The sequence below is a fragment of the Melanerpes formicivorus genome, unplaced genomic scaffold, assembly GCF_026170545.1.
Source record: "Melanerpes formicivorus ecotype bairdi unplaced genomic scaffold, bMelFor1.0.p_v2 SCAF_58, whole genome shotgun sequence".
NCBI classification, from domain to species: domain Eukaryota; kingdom Metazoa; phylum Chordata; class Aves; order Piciformes; family Picidae; genus Melanerpes; species Melanerpes formicivorus.
Window position 1 is genome coordinate 750697 of NW_027142410.1, and position 18191 is coordinate 768887.

The 18191-nt window shown below is 48.2% G+C and overlaps 1 protein-coding gene across 4 annotated transcripts in view; it reads right to left on the bottom strand.

Annotated features, from left to right (window-relative positions):
- The window catches only part of MAPKBP1 (mitogen-activated protein kinase binding protein 1), a 124391-nt gene that overhangs the window by 50716 nt on the left and 55484 nt on the right, over nt 1-18191 (bottom strand). For all 4 annotated transcript variants that reach the window (XM_068161397.1, XM_068161398.1, XM_068161399.1 and 1 more), the window contains exons 4-6: nt 6802-6864; nt 6159-6216; nt 1796-1966 (exon numbers count right to left, since the gene is read on the bottom strand). In XM_068161397.1, coding sequence (XP_068017498.1) covers nt 1796-1966; nt 6159-6216; nt 6802-6864 — 292 coding nt within the window. The remainder of the gene's footprint in view (nt 1-1795; nt 1967-6158; nt 6217-6801; nt 6865-18191) is intronic.

An 18191-nucleotide genomic window follows, 5' to 3' on the forward strand; every position in this document is an offset into this window, starting at 1 on the left:
AGGCTGAGGACCCTTGCAGACCTCAACATCTGGATCATTGCTGTGGCCTTTCTTTAGGGAAGCAAGGAGACCCCACAGACAACAGGGGATTTCTCTTCCACCACAGTCAAATGACTAAGTCTCCCAGCCAGGAAAACCAGGGAAAGCGAAGCGGCAGCAGGGTGGACAGAAGAATGGCTGTGGTTAAAAATGCAGGAAAGTGCTTCAGATATGTTTTCACATCTATGACTTTGGTCAGGTAAAGTCTCCCTAGCTTTAGTAACCAGCCTGCAAAACAAAGGCTAGCTGGACCTCCTGACAGCCAGAGTGTGGAATATATGTTTAAAGTGTGTGTCTCAGTGCAGAATGGTGAGATGGTCCTCACCTCCCACTTACGTGCCGTTGTGCACGTAAGTATAAATAGCAGGATCCCAGTGAACAGAAAACTCTACATAAGCAAGGGAAAAGAAAGCTACTTGTACTGGCTCATATATGCCATGCATTGTGACCATCTCCAAGTCACTGCTTTCCTTTGTACAGCAAGAAAGAACCAAAAAGCTGAGCATTCAAATTCACCTCTGTTTTATCACTACACAGTTCAGCTATGCAAAAGAATAGCAAGGTCAAACCAGCTTACGCAGGAGAACTCACAGTGAGATCTTAAATGACAGCACAGGAAATGTGATGAAGAGAGAAACATACTAAATGAGCACAGGCTTAAAAGTGCAAGAGATGAGAAGGCTCCAGGGAGACCTTATAGTCACCTTCCAAGTACTTAAAGGGGGTCTACAGGAAAGATGAGGAAGGACTCCTTACCAGAGAGTGCAGAGATAAGATGAGGGGTAACAGTTACAAAAGTGAAAGAAGGTGGATTTAGAGTAGATATTAGGAAGAAATTCTTAACTGTGAGGGTGGCCAGACACTGCTGCCCAGAGGAGATGTGGATGCCCCCTCCATGGAAATGTTCAAAGCCAGGCTGGATGGAGCTTTGAGCAAACTGATCTAATGGAAGGTGTCCCTGCCTGTGGCATGAGGATGGAATTAGATCATCTTTAGGGCTCCTTGCAACCCAAACTGTTCTGTGATTTCATGACCTTGTGAGACCTAACAGAGACATTGAAGGGTTTTTTAAATCACATTTCTTTCACCTGAAGAAGTAGCAGGGGCTAAATAACTGCTTAGCACTTATTAATACAAAATCCTCCAAGCCTACAGACAATAGATGTTTTCTTTCATATATGCAAACAGCACACACTTAAATGTTGTTTTAGAGTATGACACAGGATTTGTTTCCAGAGTGCTGTCCCCACCCACAGCAGACAGTGACCTTCTACAGCTTTCACCTGCTGTGATGTTCCTGCACTCCTTTTCTCAGTCATCAAGGATGAGATCAGACTATCACAAACCCTGACACAACAATACCAAAACACACCAAGAGCATCCACTACAGCACAAAATAAATCCTTGGTTCATGAGTTTCCTTCCTCAACCTCACAAATGTCTTTTAAGAGGCCTCTAAAAAGCACAAGGCTTTGACAAGGGTTCAGAGACCAGACTGCTCCAACGGGACAGCAAGCTGTCACATATCTCCAAGTATAAAGAACATCCTTTCACTGGAATTATTTAGACCTTCCCTAAGGGACCATGGTCCTTTCTCATGTACAAACTTGTTTGTGTCTAAGAATGTCAAACCAACAAACAACAACAGAACTTCTAACAAGCAGAAAGCTGGACCTGCAATGGTTTGCAGTCAGGCTCTCAACTCTTTTTCATTTAGCTGTACCCTGTGGTCCACCCAACCTCCTGGAGAACTTACCTTCCATGACCACACATTGACAATCATGTCATGCTGGTACCCCACTGAAACAATGTACTTGGAACTGGGGGAGAAGGCCACACAGGCCACACCATACTTGTGCTCCTGGAGCTCAGCCACCTGGGTTCGCTCGGCCACATCCCATACTCGAACTGCTGGCATGTGCCCGCTCTGGAGAGGACAAGAACCAGACAGAACAGGAAACATAATTCCCAAGGTCAGCTGTGACATCCTCACACACATTAAATGTTGGGGGTGGGGGGGGAGCTTGCAGAAAGGTGTCTAGACAGCATACTCACAATAAGCTTAAAAGTTCCTTCAATTATTTAAAGCCCATGTTGAGAGTGACAGCCTCAGTACAAGCATTTCAACAGGTGTCTGAAAACATTCATACCATCCCCCTGCTTTGATCCTTTCCTCATGCTACTCACAAAACAGCCAGAGACTAGAATGCTGCTTTTGATGCTTTCTGATCTTTGCAGTGGGAAGTCAGAGCCAGCTCACAAAAAGGATTATAACAGATCATACCTCTGGATTCAGTGAACCAAAAGGCTATCACATTCTTTGCTCCTAATGCAAGGACATGACATGACTTGGGATAAATATCACACCATTTGAACACCATTTGAGGGAGGCCTTTGGGTGTTTAGCAGCATCATTGAGTACTTTGTCCAGTTCTGGGCCCCTCAAATTAAGAAGGATATTGAGACTCTTGAACGTGTCCAGAGAAGGGCAACAAGGCTGGGGAGAGGCCTTGAGCACAGCCCTGTGAGGAGAGGCTGAGGGAGCTGGGGTTGTTTAGCCTGGAGGAGGATTAGGAGAGACCTTATTGCTCTCTACAACTACCTGAAGGGAGGTTGTAGACAGGTGGGGGTTGGTCTCTACTCCCAGGCAACCAGCACCAGAACAAGAAGACACAGTCTCAAGCTGTGCCAGGGGAAGTTTAAGCTTGAGGTGGGGAGAAAGTTCTTCATTGAGAGAGTTGTTAGCCATTGGAATGTGCTGCCCAGGGAGGTAGTAGAGTTACCATTCCTGGAGGTGCTCAAGAGGGGATTGGATGTGGGACTTGAAGCCATTGTTTAGTTAGTCATGAGGTGTTGGGTGACAGGTTGGACTTGATGATCTCTGAGGTCTTTTCCAACTTCATTGATTCTATGATCATTCTGTCACAAAGTTTAACACCCAAATGCATGCTGCCTGAAAGAGTAGGGGCAGGGAAGTGTCAGAGGAAAAGGTAACAGAGGGTCTGGTTTTACTCTTGCTCTCCAGGGAAACAGAGGGCCATAGACTTCAGAAATGCCAACTCAGCACCTTCTGCCAGACAATTCTATTCTTTTGTTTAATTGTTTGTTATTAAACCCAAATAAAACAAGGCACAAAAGACGAGCTGAAATGCTGGCCCAAAATGTGCTTGATGGGCAAATCCTACTCAAAAGCCTGTTCAAGATTGCTCATTGAAGTCTGTCAAAACAGTAGCTTGCAAGATAACATATCCATGGCAACCTGGCAAAATGGAAGTTTTTCTGATCAGTTTTAAGTAAGTCACTTGATTGTGTGGGAGAGGCAAGTCTGATCACAAGGAGAAGTCAAAGCTTTACAAAAGTCAGAATTGTGGTGCATGTTTCAATTGTCAGTTCAAAAGTTTTGCCAAGCAGCTGCTTGTGGCCTAGAAAAATGCTGTGGTCAGATTTTACTGCAGTTGGAACAGTTCCTCCTCCAGCAAGGCAGAGCTCAGGTCTCAAGACGACTGGCAATGAGCTGAATCAGCAGCTCTCCAAAGTAGTCGTGTACATACATAACTCTATTTCTGAGCATCTTAGCATACATCCCAAGACCTTAGCAAATGGTGATACTCCACCATTTAAGAAATGCTCATCAGAAGTGAGCTCTGTGAAATCATAGAATCAATAAAGTTGGAAGAAACCTCAAAGACCATCAAGTCCAACCTGTCACCCCACACCTCATGACTACTAAACCATGGCACCGAGTGCCACATCTAATCCCTTCTTGAACACCTCCAGGGACAGTGACTCCACTATCTCCCTGGGCAGCACATTCCAATGGCTAACAACTCTCTCTGGGAAGAACTTTCTCCTGACCTCCAGCTTAAACTTCCCCTGGCGCAGCTTGAGACTGTGTCCTCTTGTTCTGGTGCTGGCTGCCTGGGAGTAGAGACCAACCACCACCTGGCTACAACCTCCTTTCAGGTAGTTGTATAGATCAATAAGGTCTCTCCTAAGCCTTCTCCAGGCTAAACAATCCCAGCTCCCTCAGCCTCTCCTCATAGGGCTGTGCTCAAGGCCTCTCCCCAGCCTCGTTGCCCTTCTCTGGACACGTTCAAGAGTCTCAGTGTCCTTCTTACATCACCAGGGATGAGGAATCCATAGCTCCATGCACAGAAAGAAAGACAAAAGTTAAACATTCATTTTCTGCTGGACTTGAAACATAGAATACACATTTCATAATCTGGTGGCCACAGACTAACCTCCTTGCTCTCCTTCCTGAAAAGCCAACCGTGCAGCAAACTGAAGTGTTACTAGGCAGAGCTATCATGAGGCTGCTAAAAGTGAGCTTGACAAAGTGAACTTGGAAAGTATTTCCCTCTGGGACAGAGGGTGAACTAAGCCCAGGCTGCTGACACCGGTAGGGGACACTGCTAGCCTAAGTAATAACTCAAACGTCAGGCACGTGGGAGGATCCCAAAGACAGAATGGTTTTACAACAGGGCAGGAGGAGACATGTTTAGCAACAAGGCCAACAAAAATAAAAAGAACTTTCAAGTATAACTGGAAAGGCTTTTTTATTTTTGTTATTTCCTTTTTAAAACTCAATTTGTCATTTATCCCAATGAAGTTTCAAACTGGAGACTTTGAGCTGCTAGGAAGAAAACTACACCCTTCATTTTTCACCACTTTTCCCACATGAAATAAACACAGCATCAGAGATTGGGGGTGGGGGGAAACTAAATAAAAAGGGAAAAAAGAAGGCATCAGCCATCAGAAATTAACAACAGGGACAAATATATATATCATGATTATTATTATTATTATATAAAGGGGGTTTGTTACATTAAGAAGTCCAGAGTTACATTAAAACAAATGACAGCTATAAACCCTCATGTTTTCACTAAAGGGTTAATAACAATGATTCCTGATGCTCTGATGGAAAAATTGTGCTCACTTTTTTCTGTGTCAAGGTAGCCTCCATCCCCAGCCCCCTTTGTTTCTACACAGAGAGAGTGATTGCCCATTGGAATGGGCTGCCCAGGGAGGTGGTGGAGTCACCATCCCTGGAGGTGTTCAGGAGGAGACTTGATAGGGTGCTTGGTGCCATGGTTGGGTTGGCAGTTGGTTGGGTGGTGTTGGATGATAGGTTGGACGTGATGATCTTGAAGGTCTCTTCCAACCTGGTCTGGTCTAGTCTAGTCTAGTCTAGTCTATCCTATCCTATCCTATCCTATCCTATCCTATCCTATCCTATCCTATCCTATCCTATCCTATCCTATCCTATCCTATCCTATCCTATCCTATCCCTGATCCATGCAGGATTCAGGTCCAGCTTGGGAACCACCCAGTGAACATGACAGCTGCCATGAGACCTCTGGAGTGAACAGCCTCCACCCTGGCAGCTCCAACACAGGCCTGGGACATACTTCTCTGTGGCTGAGGCTCAGAAGGGGACCTGCTTCACACATGCTCCCACCCCTGCGTCTTACAGAGGCACAGAAGCTAGTGGTAAATAACCATTAATCAAACGTAAGAACAAACTGAGCTCAACCATATGGTGCACAGTCAGCATTTGTGTGGATTTCCAGCACCAAGCATTTCCAGCCTCATGACACAGCCTGTGTCTTGAACTTCTAAGGCAGAGCAGACACGCAGCGCAGTCCCCCTTGGGCACGTTTGGAGAGAGGAAGCTATTGTCGCCCCCAGCCAGACACACAATGCCAAACCACAGGCACCAGCATCTTCTGTCACTGTTCCTAAAGCTCCACTCCACATGCACTTTTCACTTTTTCCACAGCACTGTTACTGGCTTCAGTTACTTCCTGAAATCCTAAAGGGACAATGCTAAACTCAGACCAAGGTTAAGGACCACCCAAGTACTCTTCATTGATGCTAGAGTACAGCCCTGCTGTGTACTCTTCCACTTATTTTCACTCTTCCTTCCACCCATAGATGCCACCCTAGACAATCCATCTGCCAACAGGAGCACCCAGAGCCACTCATAACCCAGCAGGTCCACCCAGAGATGCAATACTGAAATGCATTTGTCTGTCAGGGCAGTTCGCTGGCTGGTTTCTCCTAACACCCTCTGCTCTGCTTCCAAAGGCAATGGATAAGGAGTGGCCTCTCACACTTACCTCTCCTGTAACCAAATATTTTCCATCTGGAGAGAAAGCAAGTGCTGTAATTGTCTTCCTACAACAGAGAAAAGGGCACTAAGAAACATTTCCAACGTGTGATTTCATTTCAATACGTCATGACGGGGGAGTAGGTTGAGACAAACTGGAAGGAGGCTAAAATTACACATAAGAGGCTGACACAATGGGTTTGCTTTACCAGAGATCTACCACCACTTGCTGTGGGGATTCCCTGCTGCCTGAGTTTCAAGCAGCATGCCTACAGCACCAGGGAAGCTCCAAAAGCTCACTCTTGTGCCTTTATTCAGATGAAGTACCATGTCCCAGTCCCAGCCTCAATACAGAGGTTAGGGTTTTAGGTGAAGACAAAAAAGTCAGACACCATGAAGTAAGATTTCCTCCATGCCATGCCTATTAGCAGCTCCTCCTGAGGCCACAATGTTTCAGTGGTGGTACCTCAGCAGCAGTAGCACCTCACTAGAAGCAGCTGGAGTCAAACCAGCGGGCAGCCTCTCCCCAAGGCAGCTCTCACTGAGGGGATTTAGCCTGGAGCAATGGCAGGTCTTGCACGTCACTCAAGCCATTAAAACACTTGAATTCACCTCCCACAGAAAAAGCAAGCCCAGTGTAAAGCTTCACTCACCTGGAACTGTTTAGAATATGGTGTTGCTTGTTTTTTCTGGGGTTGAACAGCACAACAACACACCTAGATGGAGGAAACAGAACAGAAAAGAGTCGATTGTCACCATATGTATGCTTCCTGGCAGAGTAGCAGCAAAAACAGCCCCAAAGAGCTGTTTCACCCCCTAATCTCTCAGTCTGAGCTGGAGTTAACCAGAAATCACACAGAAAAAGAGCAGCCCAGAGGGGGATCAAAGTCTCTTCCATATTGAGGAGTAGCATGTGGTAGTACTATAAATAATTACCTTTCTAGCATCCAGGAGCCATAAGTCTCAAATTGCCCAAGCTGGACAGAAAAGTGACCATGAAGGTTTGTACAACAGCCCTAATGGATTATGTGCCCTGCCATGAAAGTGACCCTGTGTCCTGGGCACCAAACCAGCATGTCTACAACAGAGTCAGCAAGAAAGAAAGAGGGGATCCTTCAGTAAAGGTCTGGAGGAATGGAAGAAGGAGAGGCATAGGGGCCAAATTTCTGTGCCTGGTCCTAACACTAGGCAGGACAGAAACTATTCTGCACAAGTGGCTGGCCAATTGAGAAATGAGACACATGGTGCCAAAAACTATTGACCCAAGGGATGTATATGAATAAGTAACTTGTTCAGGAGACTTCCAAGATGAACTGCAAAAGCAGGCAGTAGTAAACTCCTGCTTTATCACTGCAATATAGTCACCTCCACTGGGAGCAAAGCAATTGCTGACTGAAAGGGGAGGGAAGGAAGAGAGACCCCACTTCCCTAATCATCTTGCCCATAGCACATTGCCTTGGTGCCTCAGCCCACCATGACCAGTCTCAGGCAGTCTCAGGTACTGGAGCCCCCCTCCCCCTGCACACCATTTTTAAATCCTCACTTAACAGCAGTTGTCTCACAGCAGAGAGCAGCAGGGACCAGTAACAGAAAGCACATAGCCCTTACTGCCTCCTCCCAGAAGTGTAACGGTTGAGTCAGAGGAGGTAGAACAGCAGTTGCTCTGATGACCTTGTGCCCTAACTCTCACTTCACCTCTGAAATAGCAACTGTGGTTTTCAGCAGTCCCTCTGCTCCTATAGGGCTTGGCGAGTCCCAGCTCCTCCTTCGCTGCAGTGCCAGGGGAGCACTGTGGGAGTCTCCTGCTCCACTGCCGGCAGCCTTTGCCACGCTGGGGCCTTCACTCACGTCACCTTGCCTGCAACGTGTGCCAGGCTACAGATGTCAGTCAGGGGGAGAAATGCACTGGGCAGAGAAGTTGGCCTGAAGCAGCCAAGCAAAAAGGTGAAATCTGAGGCATCAGAGAAGCCCAGTGCAGACCCACCTACAGACCTCAGCCACATTTCGAGACAGGCAGTGCACACTCATGCACAGGGCTGAGCACACCCCAGCACCGTGCTGCACAGGACAAGTGCTGTGTCTTACAGGCTTTTCTCCACATCCCCAGCAGCTGGCAGGGCTAGCAGGGCTACCAGTGTTACAGGCACAGCTGAGGGTTGACAGGGGCCTGTGATGCCTCTGGTATCTCCTCTCCTAGGGCAGACAGCTGACATTTCCTTTGGCCTGACCAGGCTACCCTGCTAGGAGCAGTGAAAATTTTGAAGTGGAAAAGAGAGCAGAAAGGGAGCACTGACACATCAAGACCTTGAGCTCAGCTTGGCAGAAGATGCCATGCTCCAGCAGCTCAAAGAGGACACCATCAGATGGTACCAAAGCTTTACCTTCCCAAGCACCAACCATTCACAAGGTACGTCTCTCCCTCTTTAGACTACTCCTCTCCACCCAAGCCATTTCACCTACTCTTCTCCACTCGTGCCCTACTCTGAAGGCCATGGCAATAAAAACACCAAACTTTCTTGATAGTTAAGGCAGAGAGCTGTGGTTGGAAAGGTTAACTTGTGGAGGAGTAGGGAAAGTAAATAACCAGTTTGCTCCGACTGGGATTGATCCTGCTGCACTTTTTACTCTGGGCAACCAATACAGAGAGTTTTAAATCAAAGCTATGCTACATATTTCTTAGGGATTAGTGTAAAGAAGCAGGTGGCTTGTGATCCATTAACAAGTCAGGGGAGGTTAAGCCTTGCAAATCATGAGATATGAAACAGGAAGTTAGCAGATGTGAAAATCGATCTAATCCCAAGCCTTCAGCTAGCCAGAAAAGCAAAGCAAAACTCCATTATGTGGAGCTGGACAGGGTTAATGGACCAAAATCCTGCTGAGTTGTGACAGTGATGAATTGTGCTCAAAACAAGCTTCAAAAAAACAGGAAGAATGAAGGAAAGACACAAAATCCTGGTACAGACTTTCCTATGCAGCTCTTAAATCTACATTTCTGTTTTATTGTGAGGAACTGCAGAAAAACAGACTTCAAACAAGAGGCTGAAAAAACACAGGAAAGATCCAAAATACAAACCATGGTCTTCAAACCAGGCAAGCAAACAAACCACTTCCTAGAATAGTACAGGGAACCACTAAGGGCCAGGGCTTTGCCATTAACTTACACAAGAGAGCCTTTGGTCACTTAAAATCAGGAATTCAGCATAGCTGCTCTTTGGAGCAGGTTGTCCACCAGCAGGCTTCCTCTCCCCTTCCCAGCACTTGGCTGAGTCCAGAACCCACAGTGAAGGTAGAAGCCACCCGGCACTCACACAGGGCCAACCAACAAACCACTCCAAGAGCAACAACACAGCTTCAGTTTAGGAAGGACACTGACTTGCTGGAATGTGTCCAGAGAAGGGCAACAAAGCTGGGGAGGGGTTTGGAACACAAGCCCTATGAGGCGAGTTGAGGGAGCTGGGGTTGCTTAGCCTGGAGGAGACTCAGGGGAGACCTTCTTGCTGTCTACAACTACCTGGAGGGAGGTTGTAGACAGGCAGAGGTTGGTCTCTTCTCCCAGGCAACCAGTACCCGAACAAGAGGACACAGTCTCAAGCAGCACCAGGGGAGGTTTAGGCTGGATGTTAGGAAGAAGTTCTACACAGAGAGAGTGATTGCCCATTGGAATGGGCTGCCTGGGGAGGTGGTGGAGTCACCATCATTGGAGGTGTTCAGGAGGAGACTTGATAGGGATCTTGGTGCCATGGGTTAGTTGATTAGGTGGTGTTGGATGTTAGGTTGGACACGATGATCTTGAAGGTCTCTTCCAACCTGGTCTGGTCTATTCTATTCTATTCTAGTGCTAGAGCAGCTGTGACAAACATGGATATTTTAACTTTGCCTTGCTCAGTTCACTGAGTTTGACCCCATCATTGATAAACTCTACTGGGGGTGCAGGGAATAAATGACAATATTCTTACTGCTCAGCAAGCCACAATTTATGCTACAAGAAGGTAATTTTTAACTCACAGACTGAGTCAAACAAGATTGTACAGTGCCACGTTGAGTTGTAAGCTAATAACTAACTTAACTTGGGGCCCCATCCCTGGAGGTGTTTAAGCCCAGGCTGGATGAGGCTCTGGCCAGGCTGATGTAGTGTGGGGTGTCCCTGCCCATGGCAGGGGGGTTGGAACTAGATGATCCTTGTGGTCCCTTCCAACCCTGACTGATACTATGACACTATGAAACTTGCTAATTGGTTATGCCAATAAAGTCATTGGGCCATGATAAACCAGTCTTCCAAACTTGGTTTCTTAAATTAGCTGCTACCCAACAAGAGCTACCCCACTGCTATGCTGATTTCCATCCCTCTCTTGTCTGCCATATACAGGGGTCAACCAGGACTCCAGCCAACTCCAATGACACCTTACTCAGGAAGAAGGCAAGCCACCCACCAGTCTTACAGCAGGACACAGATACTGTTCTGAAAGCATCCAGCTTTGAAAACTAGCTCACTCTTGAAATGCTTGGGAAGGTTTCTAGTCCACTGCATGCTAAAGAGCAGAAATTAACCATTTACACATTTACAGCACTCTGATTTCTTCTGAGTGTTCAGGGTGGCCACAATTGCCTGCTCAGACACTCACAGCACAGCTAACTGTGGCACCAGAGCTGCTCATCCACCTCCACATAGCCAGAAAGTTGTTCCCCAGCACAACTTGCAGCAGCTCTCCATACAAGGTAGCTCACAGTTCATTAATAATCTGGATGTGCTCCATTTTAGCAAAGGAAATTGGTCTAGCAAAATAAAGGGAATGAGGACACTGAATGTTCAGATTGCTGACCTGCCTGCTCCTCCACACTACCTCCAAGTCTGGTAAGGCTACCAAGCCCTCAGGAGGCTCAGAAGTATCTACTCCTGTTTCTGCTGGCTTTAATCTCCCAGCAGTTAAAATACTAAAACAATTACCATGGAGAATTAATTGCATACAAGAGCATACACCCATCTATCCATCCTCCACCTTTACCTGATCCTCTAGAAGACTGCATTTAGTATTTTACAGCCAGAGGGATGGAAAGGATGCAAGGGAAGACAGCAATGATCTTTTTGTTCCTGGCTTCCAACTGTGGATGTAAACCAAGCAAAGTACTTTGAACCTACACTTCAGTAATGGCCACATCACCTCTTCCACCCACTCCAACCCTTTCCTACAGTGGAGCTTTCAAAAGAAATTCAAGTTCTCAAGAGACCTTTGTCTGAAGAGACCTTTTTAAATGTTAGTGTCAATATGAGAACCAAGACTAGCACTATAAGCACCTCACACAGGACTTGGAGAGAAACACTGACCCTGCTGCACACTTGCTGCTTAGAAGGTCAGCCTTGTTAACACCCTTGTTTCAGCACAAACCCTACCTCCTCTGCAGCTGCAGGCAGGGCTTGATGACCACAGCACCTTTATAATCCACAAGCACATTCTGATTTCCAAGATATTTATAGAAACTATTGACTCCTGTATGGATTTCTGCTGTAGAAACCATCCATCGCCAGCTGAGATCGAGTGTCCTGTTTGTTTGCACCCTGGTGTCTGCAGAGGCCCTTGGCAATGGCATACATAGTTAAAGGTGTTATTTCTAGGCCTGTGATGCCACTCCACAACCTTGAAGAACACCTTCATGGTGCAGGAGGGTTTTAAAAACAGCTTGGCTGTGGAACCTCTCTCAGTTCTCTTTCATGTAGCACATTCTGATAACCTCAAACACAAAGGAAGGAGGGAATCAGCTCTCACAGCATGGCCTGAGGTTTTTGAAGACAACCTGAGCTGCCTTCATCAGGGAGCCCACTTGGGCCAGCCACAGCCAGAAAGTGTGAAAGGTTCCTTACAGAGCTCTCCAAACTTCCATGGTTGCACAACTGTGCACCATATATGCAGATTCAAAGGAGCTTGAGTTCCAGAAATGTCTCCACAACTGCCTGAAAGGAGGCTGTAGCCAGGCGGGGGTTGGTCTCTTCTCCCAGGCAACCAGCCCCAGAACAAAAGGACACAGTCTCAAGCTGTGCCAGGGGAAGTTTGGGCTTGAGGTCAGGAGAAAGTTCTTCACAGAACAAGTTATTGGCCATTGGAATGTGCTGCCCAGGGAGGTGGTGGAGTCACCGTCCCTGGAGGTGTTCAAGAGGGGATTGGACGTGGCACTCGATGCCATGGTTTAGTAGTCATGTGGTGTTGGGTGACAGGTTGGACTTGATGGTCTTTGAGGTCTTTTCCAACCTTATTGATTCTATGATTCTGTGAAGTGTCTGGCTCACTAAGCAGCAGTGGATCACTCCACAAACACACACACCCCACCTTCACTTTTGCCTTTTCTTCTCCTGCTCTTAGTAAAATCCTAATTCTTGGGCATTTTGCTCTTCTCATTGCTCTCTTGTTTCCATGTACATTCCCCTAGTTTCAGCTGCCTTCCCCCAGCCACCTCCTTCCTCAACAAGCTAACAAAAGCCAGATTTCTGCAGAAATCAGTTTTCCTCTTTCCTTCCTCTGCAGGACACCTCCCCTCCAGAGGGCTTGGGAAAATGGGAAGCCCGTGGCAGCATTCCTTTCAAGTTATCCATCAGCTCAGCACTGCCCTATCTTGTGAGAGGCAGAGCTCATAGGTCAAGCCCTCCTCTCCTAAATGCATGCACCCTATGCTATAAATGAATAGAATAGAACAGAATAGAACAGAACAGGTTGGAAAAGACCTTCAAGATCATCAAGTCCAACCTAACACACAACACTATCTAATCAAATAAACCTTGGTACCAAGTGCCTTATCCAGTCTCTTCTTAAACACCTCCAGTGGGGTCTCCTTGCTTCCCTAAAAAGAGGCCCCAGCAATGATCCAGATGTTGAGGTCTGCAAGGGTCCTCAGCCTTTCTCTGTGAGCTGTTTGGAAAGAATTTATGCAAAGCAGCTGTCCCCCTTGCTTTTCCTTCATTCTGGGCTGAAGGGTCCTCCATGGTGATGGTGCAGGAGTTGGTTTAGAATAGAACAAAATAGAATTTACCAGGTTGGAAAACGCCTTTGAGATCATCAAGTCCACCCTACCACCCAACACCATCTAATCAACTAAACCAGGGCACCAAGCACCCCATCCAGTCTCTTCCTAAACACCTCCAGTGATGGTGACTCCACCACCTCCCTGGGCAGCACAGTCCAATGGCAAATCACTCTTTCTGTGAAGAACTTCCAGCCTAAACCTACCCTGGCACAGCTTGAGACTGTGTCCTCTTGTTCTGGTGCTGGTTGCCTGGGAGAAGAGACCAACCCCCACCTGGCTACAACCTCCCTTCAGGTAGTTGTAGACAGCAATGAGGTCTCCCCTGAGCCTCCTCTTCTCCAGGCTAAGCAACCCCAGCTCCCTCAGCCTCTCCTCACAGGGCCTGGGCTCCAAGCCCCTCCCCAGCTTTGTTGCCCCCCTCTGGACACACTCCAGTAACTCAGCATCTTTCCTGAACTGAGATGTTGTGTGGAGGAAAGAGACCTCCATTAAGACATCAACACAAACGTTTGCTTTCATTTCCCCCCACAGTCTGTCCCTTTCATGCTGCTGCAAGAACAAATGAAAAGAGCAAGCAGTCCCATCCCTTAAAGTCAGTCCATTTCTCAATTTGTGGCTCATACTCTGCTCTCTGCTCCCCCCCAGACCCCCCAAAGCTGTTCAAATGAGAGCACAATGGCTTCCTACACACTAAATGTATGAAAAAAGAATATAAAAAAAAGACATTGATCAGGACAAAAATCTTTTCTTGCACTGCACTGGTTGCCAAGGGAAGCTTGCTCAGAGTGAAGCAGTGTCTACAAAAGCTGGTGTTAATTTTCTCTGTGGCAACTCTTCCTGCCAGAAAGCTCCTTTAGCTCTCAGCCAGTTCTGGGAGCAGGCTAACGGCGAGCGGAGAGGATGTGCACGCTGCCTATGTAACTGAATAGGTGTTTTCATCCAAGCCTGATTAATGACATGCATGCTGAGGAGAAAGATGTATCTGTTGAGAGGTTAAGATTTGGGTGTCACTGCCTGAGCAGAAAAGCCTTCGGAGCTTCCTGCACCACCGCACAACCAAGACGACTGGAAGGGCGAGAGTGAGATGTGCAGCTACAGGTCCTGATGTCATTTACCTGGGCCTGAGCAAAGCCTTCCACACTGTCCCGCACCACAGCCTGGTCTCCAAACTGGTGACACATGGGTGTGAGGGGTGACCACCAGATGGATAAGGAACTGGCTTGATGGCTGCACCCAAAGAGTGGCTGTCCATGGCTCCATGTCCCAGTGGAGGCCAGGGACAAGCGGAGTCCCTCAGGGATCAGTCCTGGGACCAGGCTTGTTCAACACCTTTGTGGGTGCCATGGACAGTGGCATTGAGTGCACCCTCAGCAAGTTTGCTGATGACACCAAGCTGTGTGGTGCAGCAGACAGGCTGGAGGGAAGGGAGGCCATCCAGAGGGACCTTGACAGGCTGGAGAGGTGGGCACAAGCCAACCTCAGGAGGTTCAATAAGAGCAAGTGCAGGGTCCTGCATCTGGGTCGAGGCAATCCCAGGCACAAATCCAGGCTGGGCAGGGACTGGCTGGAAAGCAGCCCTGAGGAGAGAGACTTGGGGGTGCTGGTGGACAAAAAGCTCAACATGAGCTCTCAGTGTGCACTTGCAGCCCGCAAAGCCAATCAGATCCTGGGCTGCATCAGAAGTGTGGCCAGCAGGGCAAGGGAGGTGATCCTCCCCCTCTACTCAGCCCTGGTGAGACCCCACCTGGAGTTCTGGAGCCTCTATTACAAGAGGGATATGGAGGTGCTGGAAGGTGTCCAGAGAAGGGCCACAAGGATGATCAGAGGGCTGGAGCACCTCTCCTATGGGGACAGACTGAAGGAGTTGGGGCTGTTCAGTCTGGACAAGAGAAGGCTCCGAGGTGACCTCATGGTGGCCTTCCAGTATCTGAAGGGGGCCTACAGGAAGGCTGGGGAGGGACTGCTCAGGATCTCAGGTAGTGATAGGACTAGGGGGAATGGAATGAAGCTGGAGGTGGGGAGATTCAGGCTGGATGTGAGGAGGAAGTTCTTCCCCATGAGAGTGGTGAAGCCCTGGAATGGGTTGTCCAGGGAGGTGGTTGGGGCCCCATCCCTGGAGGTGTTTAAGCCCAGGCTGGATGAGGCTCTGGCCAGCCTGATCTAGTGTGGGGTGTCCCTGCCCATGGCAGGGGAGTTGGAACTAGATGCTCCTTGTGGTCCCTTCCAACCCAGACTGATACTATGATACATTCATGCTTCAGACACCAGCACAGGATAATGAAAGCTGCAAATGCTGAATGAGGACCTCACTGTGAAAAATAATATGTTTAATGTGTTGCTAGGCTAACACAGATGAATTTCTGATTGCCAACCAGGAGCATGCTCTCTTAAAAAGGCTGTGGCACCCTGAACCTCCAGGAGTGGGAGCTCAAAGGCACCACAGAATAGGCTCTGCTCCAAGAAAACACAACCACACCAGGCCAAACTTGACTCCAGAAGCCCAGGCCTAGGGATGAACTGGGCAGACTTTAGACTCTTACCCAGATTATTCTCCTAGCCTAGAAATTTGACATTCTGAGAGATCCTAAGCCAGTGGACACCCACACACAAGAAGAGGGAGAGCAGCCCAGTAAATAGAGTTTATAAGAAGGCAGAGTAGAACTGGCAAGAAGGATTTGTAGAGATAATCCCCACCAGCTTCCCCACCATCACCATTTCAGGCTACTGAATTCACATCATCTACATTTCGTTGGCTGATAGGGCAGACATGTCCAGCAGGAGGGAACACAAGATGAAGGAACCAAGCAGCCTCCCTGTCTCTGCCCAGTGTCATTTGCTTTGCATAACTACTGGATAGTGCTCTGATTACTCTCCTCAGCTGAAGTAGGATAACACCAGCAACAGCTCCCTTCCCATCCAGTCTTCAGTGGACTGAGGGAAAAGAGCAAACCATGCAAGGGAATAAATACTACATCCCCAAATGTGGGAACCTCAAAATGCCCACCTACCCACACCCAAAAACCCCACCAGTGCCTATGTGATCTGATGACAACCAGAACAGGCAACTGCTCTCCCCACGACCTGATGGGGATGCTGCCGGTGTGGTTTGTGCCTGCCTACATACAGGCTCTGCTGCAAATGAGGGGACAGGGCCCAGGAAGCTCCCCTGCAGTTCCTGCCCTTCACAGGGCAAACACTAGCTTCCACCAGCAGCTCTCAACAGCCACTTTACACCTGCCAGACTATGTCTTTAAAACAACCAGCCACACATCCAGCCTCAGGCTGTGGATGGCAGGGACAGACACACAGACACCCAAAGCACTTCAAAAAGACTTGAAAAACCCCAACCCATAAATGGACGAAAAGATCCAATAAAGAGCACAGATTGTGACTGTACACTGACCAGCCCACACCTCTCTTACAATCACAGAATCAACAAGGTTGGAAAAGACCTCAAAGGTCATCAAGTCCAACCTGTCACCCAACACCTCATGACTACTAAACCATGGCACCAAGTGCCACGTCCAATCCCCTCTTGAACACCTCCAGGCATGGTGACTCCCTGGGCAGCACATTCCAATGGCTAACAACTCTCTCTGTGAAGAACTTTCTCCTCACCTCCAGCCTAAACTTCCCCTGGTGCAGCTTGAGACTGTGTCCTCTTGTTCTGGTGCTGGTTGCCTGGGAGAAGAGGCCAAGCCCCACCTGGCTACAACCTCCCTTCAGGTATTTGTAGAGAGCAGTAAGGTCTCCCCTGAGCCTCCTCTTCTCCAGGCTTGCATACTCATAGACACCACTGACGTTTAGGCTTTACCAGGTAGAGAGGAGAAGCTCTGCAGAAGCCCTCCTGCCACAGTGCAAGGGCACTCTTTGCTCACAAGAACTGGCTGCAGTGATTTCTAGTGAGTCCAGTTGATCTCACTGCAACATATCCTTGCCTCCCTGGAACTATCATATATGGAAAACTCCATCTCAGCACAGAAACCTCCAGCACGAGGTTATTTCAAGGTCTCTTTTTAAAGGGGCAGAGCAGAAGAGGGAGAAGGAAGAGTTTTTAAACCAGCAACTCTTCTGACACAGGGCAAACATAAGGCAGTGATGAATCAGAAAAAGAATCAGACTCCAGGCTTTGCACAAAACGGATGCAGGGACAAAACACAGCTCAGGTCCTGACTCCCTACAGGAAAGTTGCACACAACTCCACAGCAGCCATGCTGGAGCCAGAGACACAGCAATAGTGCCCTTGGGAGAGTGATGGCTGCACAGAGCTGCTTGATGAGGAGGCAGAGATTGTGCCAGACAGAGATTGTGAAAGACTTGGGCAAGAGGGAGCGTGGGGAAAGCAGAGGGGAGGAGCAGGCCCAGAGGAAAACCACAGAATTCAAACCAGCTAACCAACTGGGAATTACTACAGTTGTGAGGAGATGAAAATGATTCCAGTTAATAGCTATGGCTCACGGCTGCCTAGTCACCACTGATTCAGCAGGAACTTCACCTTCAAAAAACCCTCATTCCCTGCAACACTCCAAGGCCAGGAAAGGAAAAAACAAACCTCATGGATGAGAAAACAGGGATAAAAGTCTGCCCCAGCAGACTGGGAACAGGCCATCTCCTCTGCCTTGTGAAACACCCCATCTCTCCTCCAGCCTGCAGCACAGGTAGGTGGAACAGCAAGGCCAGGCAAAGCAGCAGCTGCACACACACTGTCTGACAAGCTTCAAAGGACACAAGGCACTGATGCCAAATGCATGTGCACACACTTACATGTGTGCAGGTGTACATACAGGTGTGTGTGTAGGTATACACAGGGCCCCTGGCTGACTGTATGTGACCACACTGTAACACACATGCACAGAGTCCACATTCCTCTCTCCAAAACCACTCACTTCCCCAGGGGCAGGGAAGCAACACCAGCAATACACCTACATGAGGCATTAAATCAGCTAGGCTGAGGGTAGGAGAAGCAGAGCTGTGTTGTATTTCAGCACTCCTGGCAAACACCCACTGAACACTGCAAATGAGCAGCAGCCCC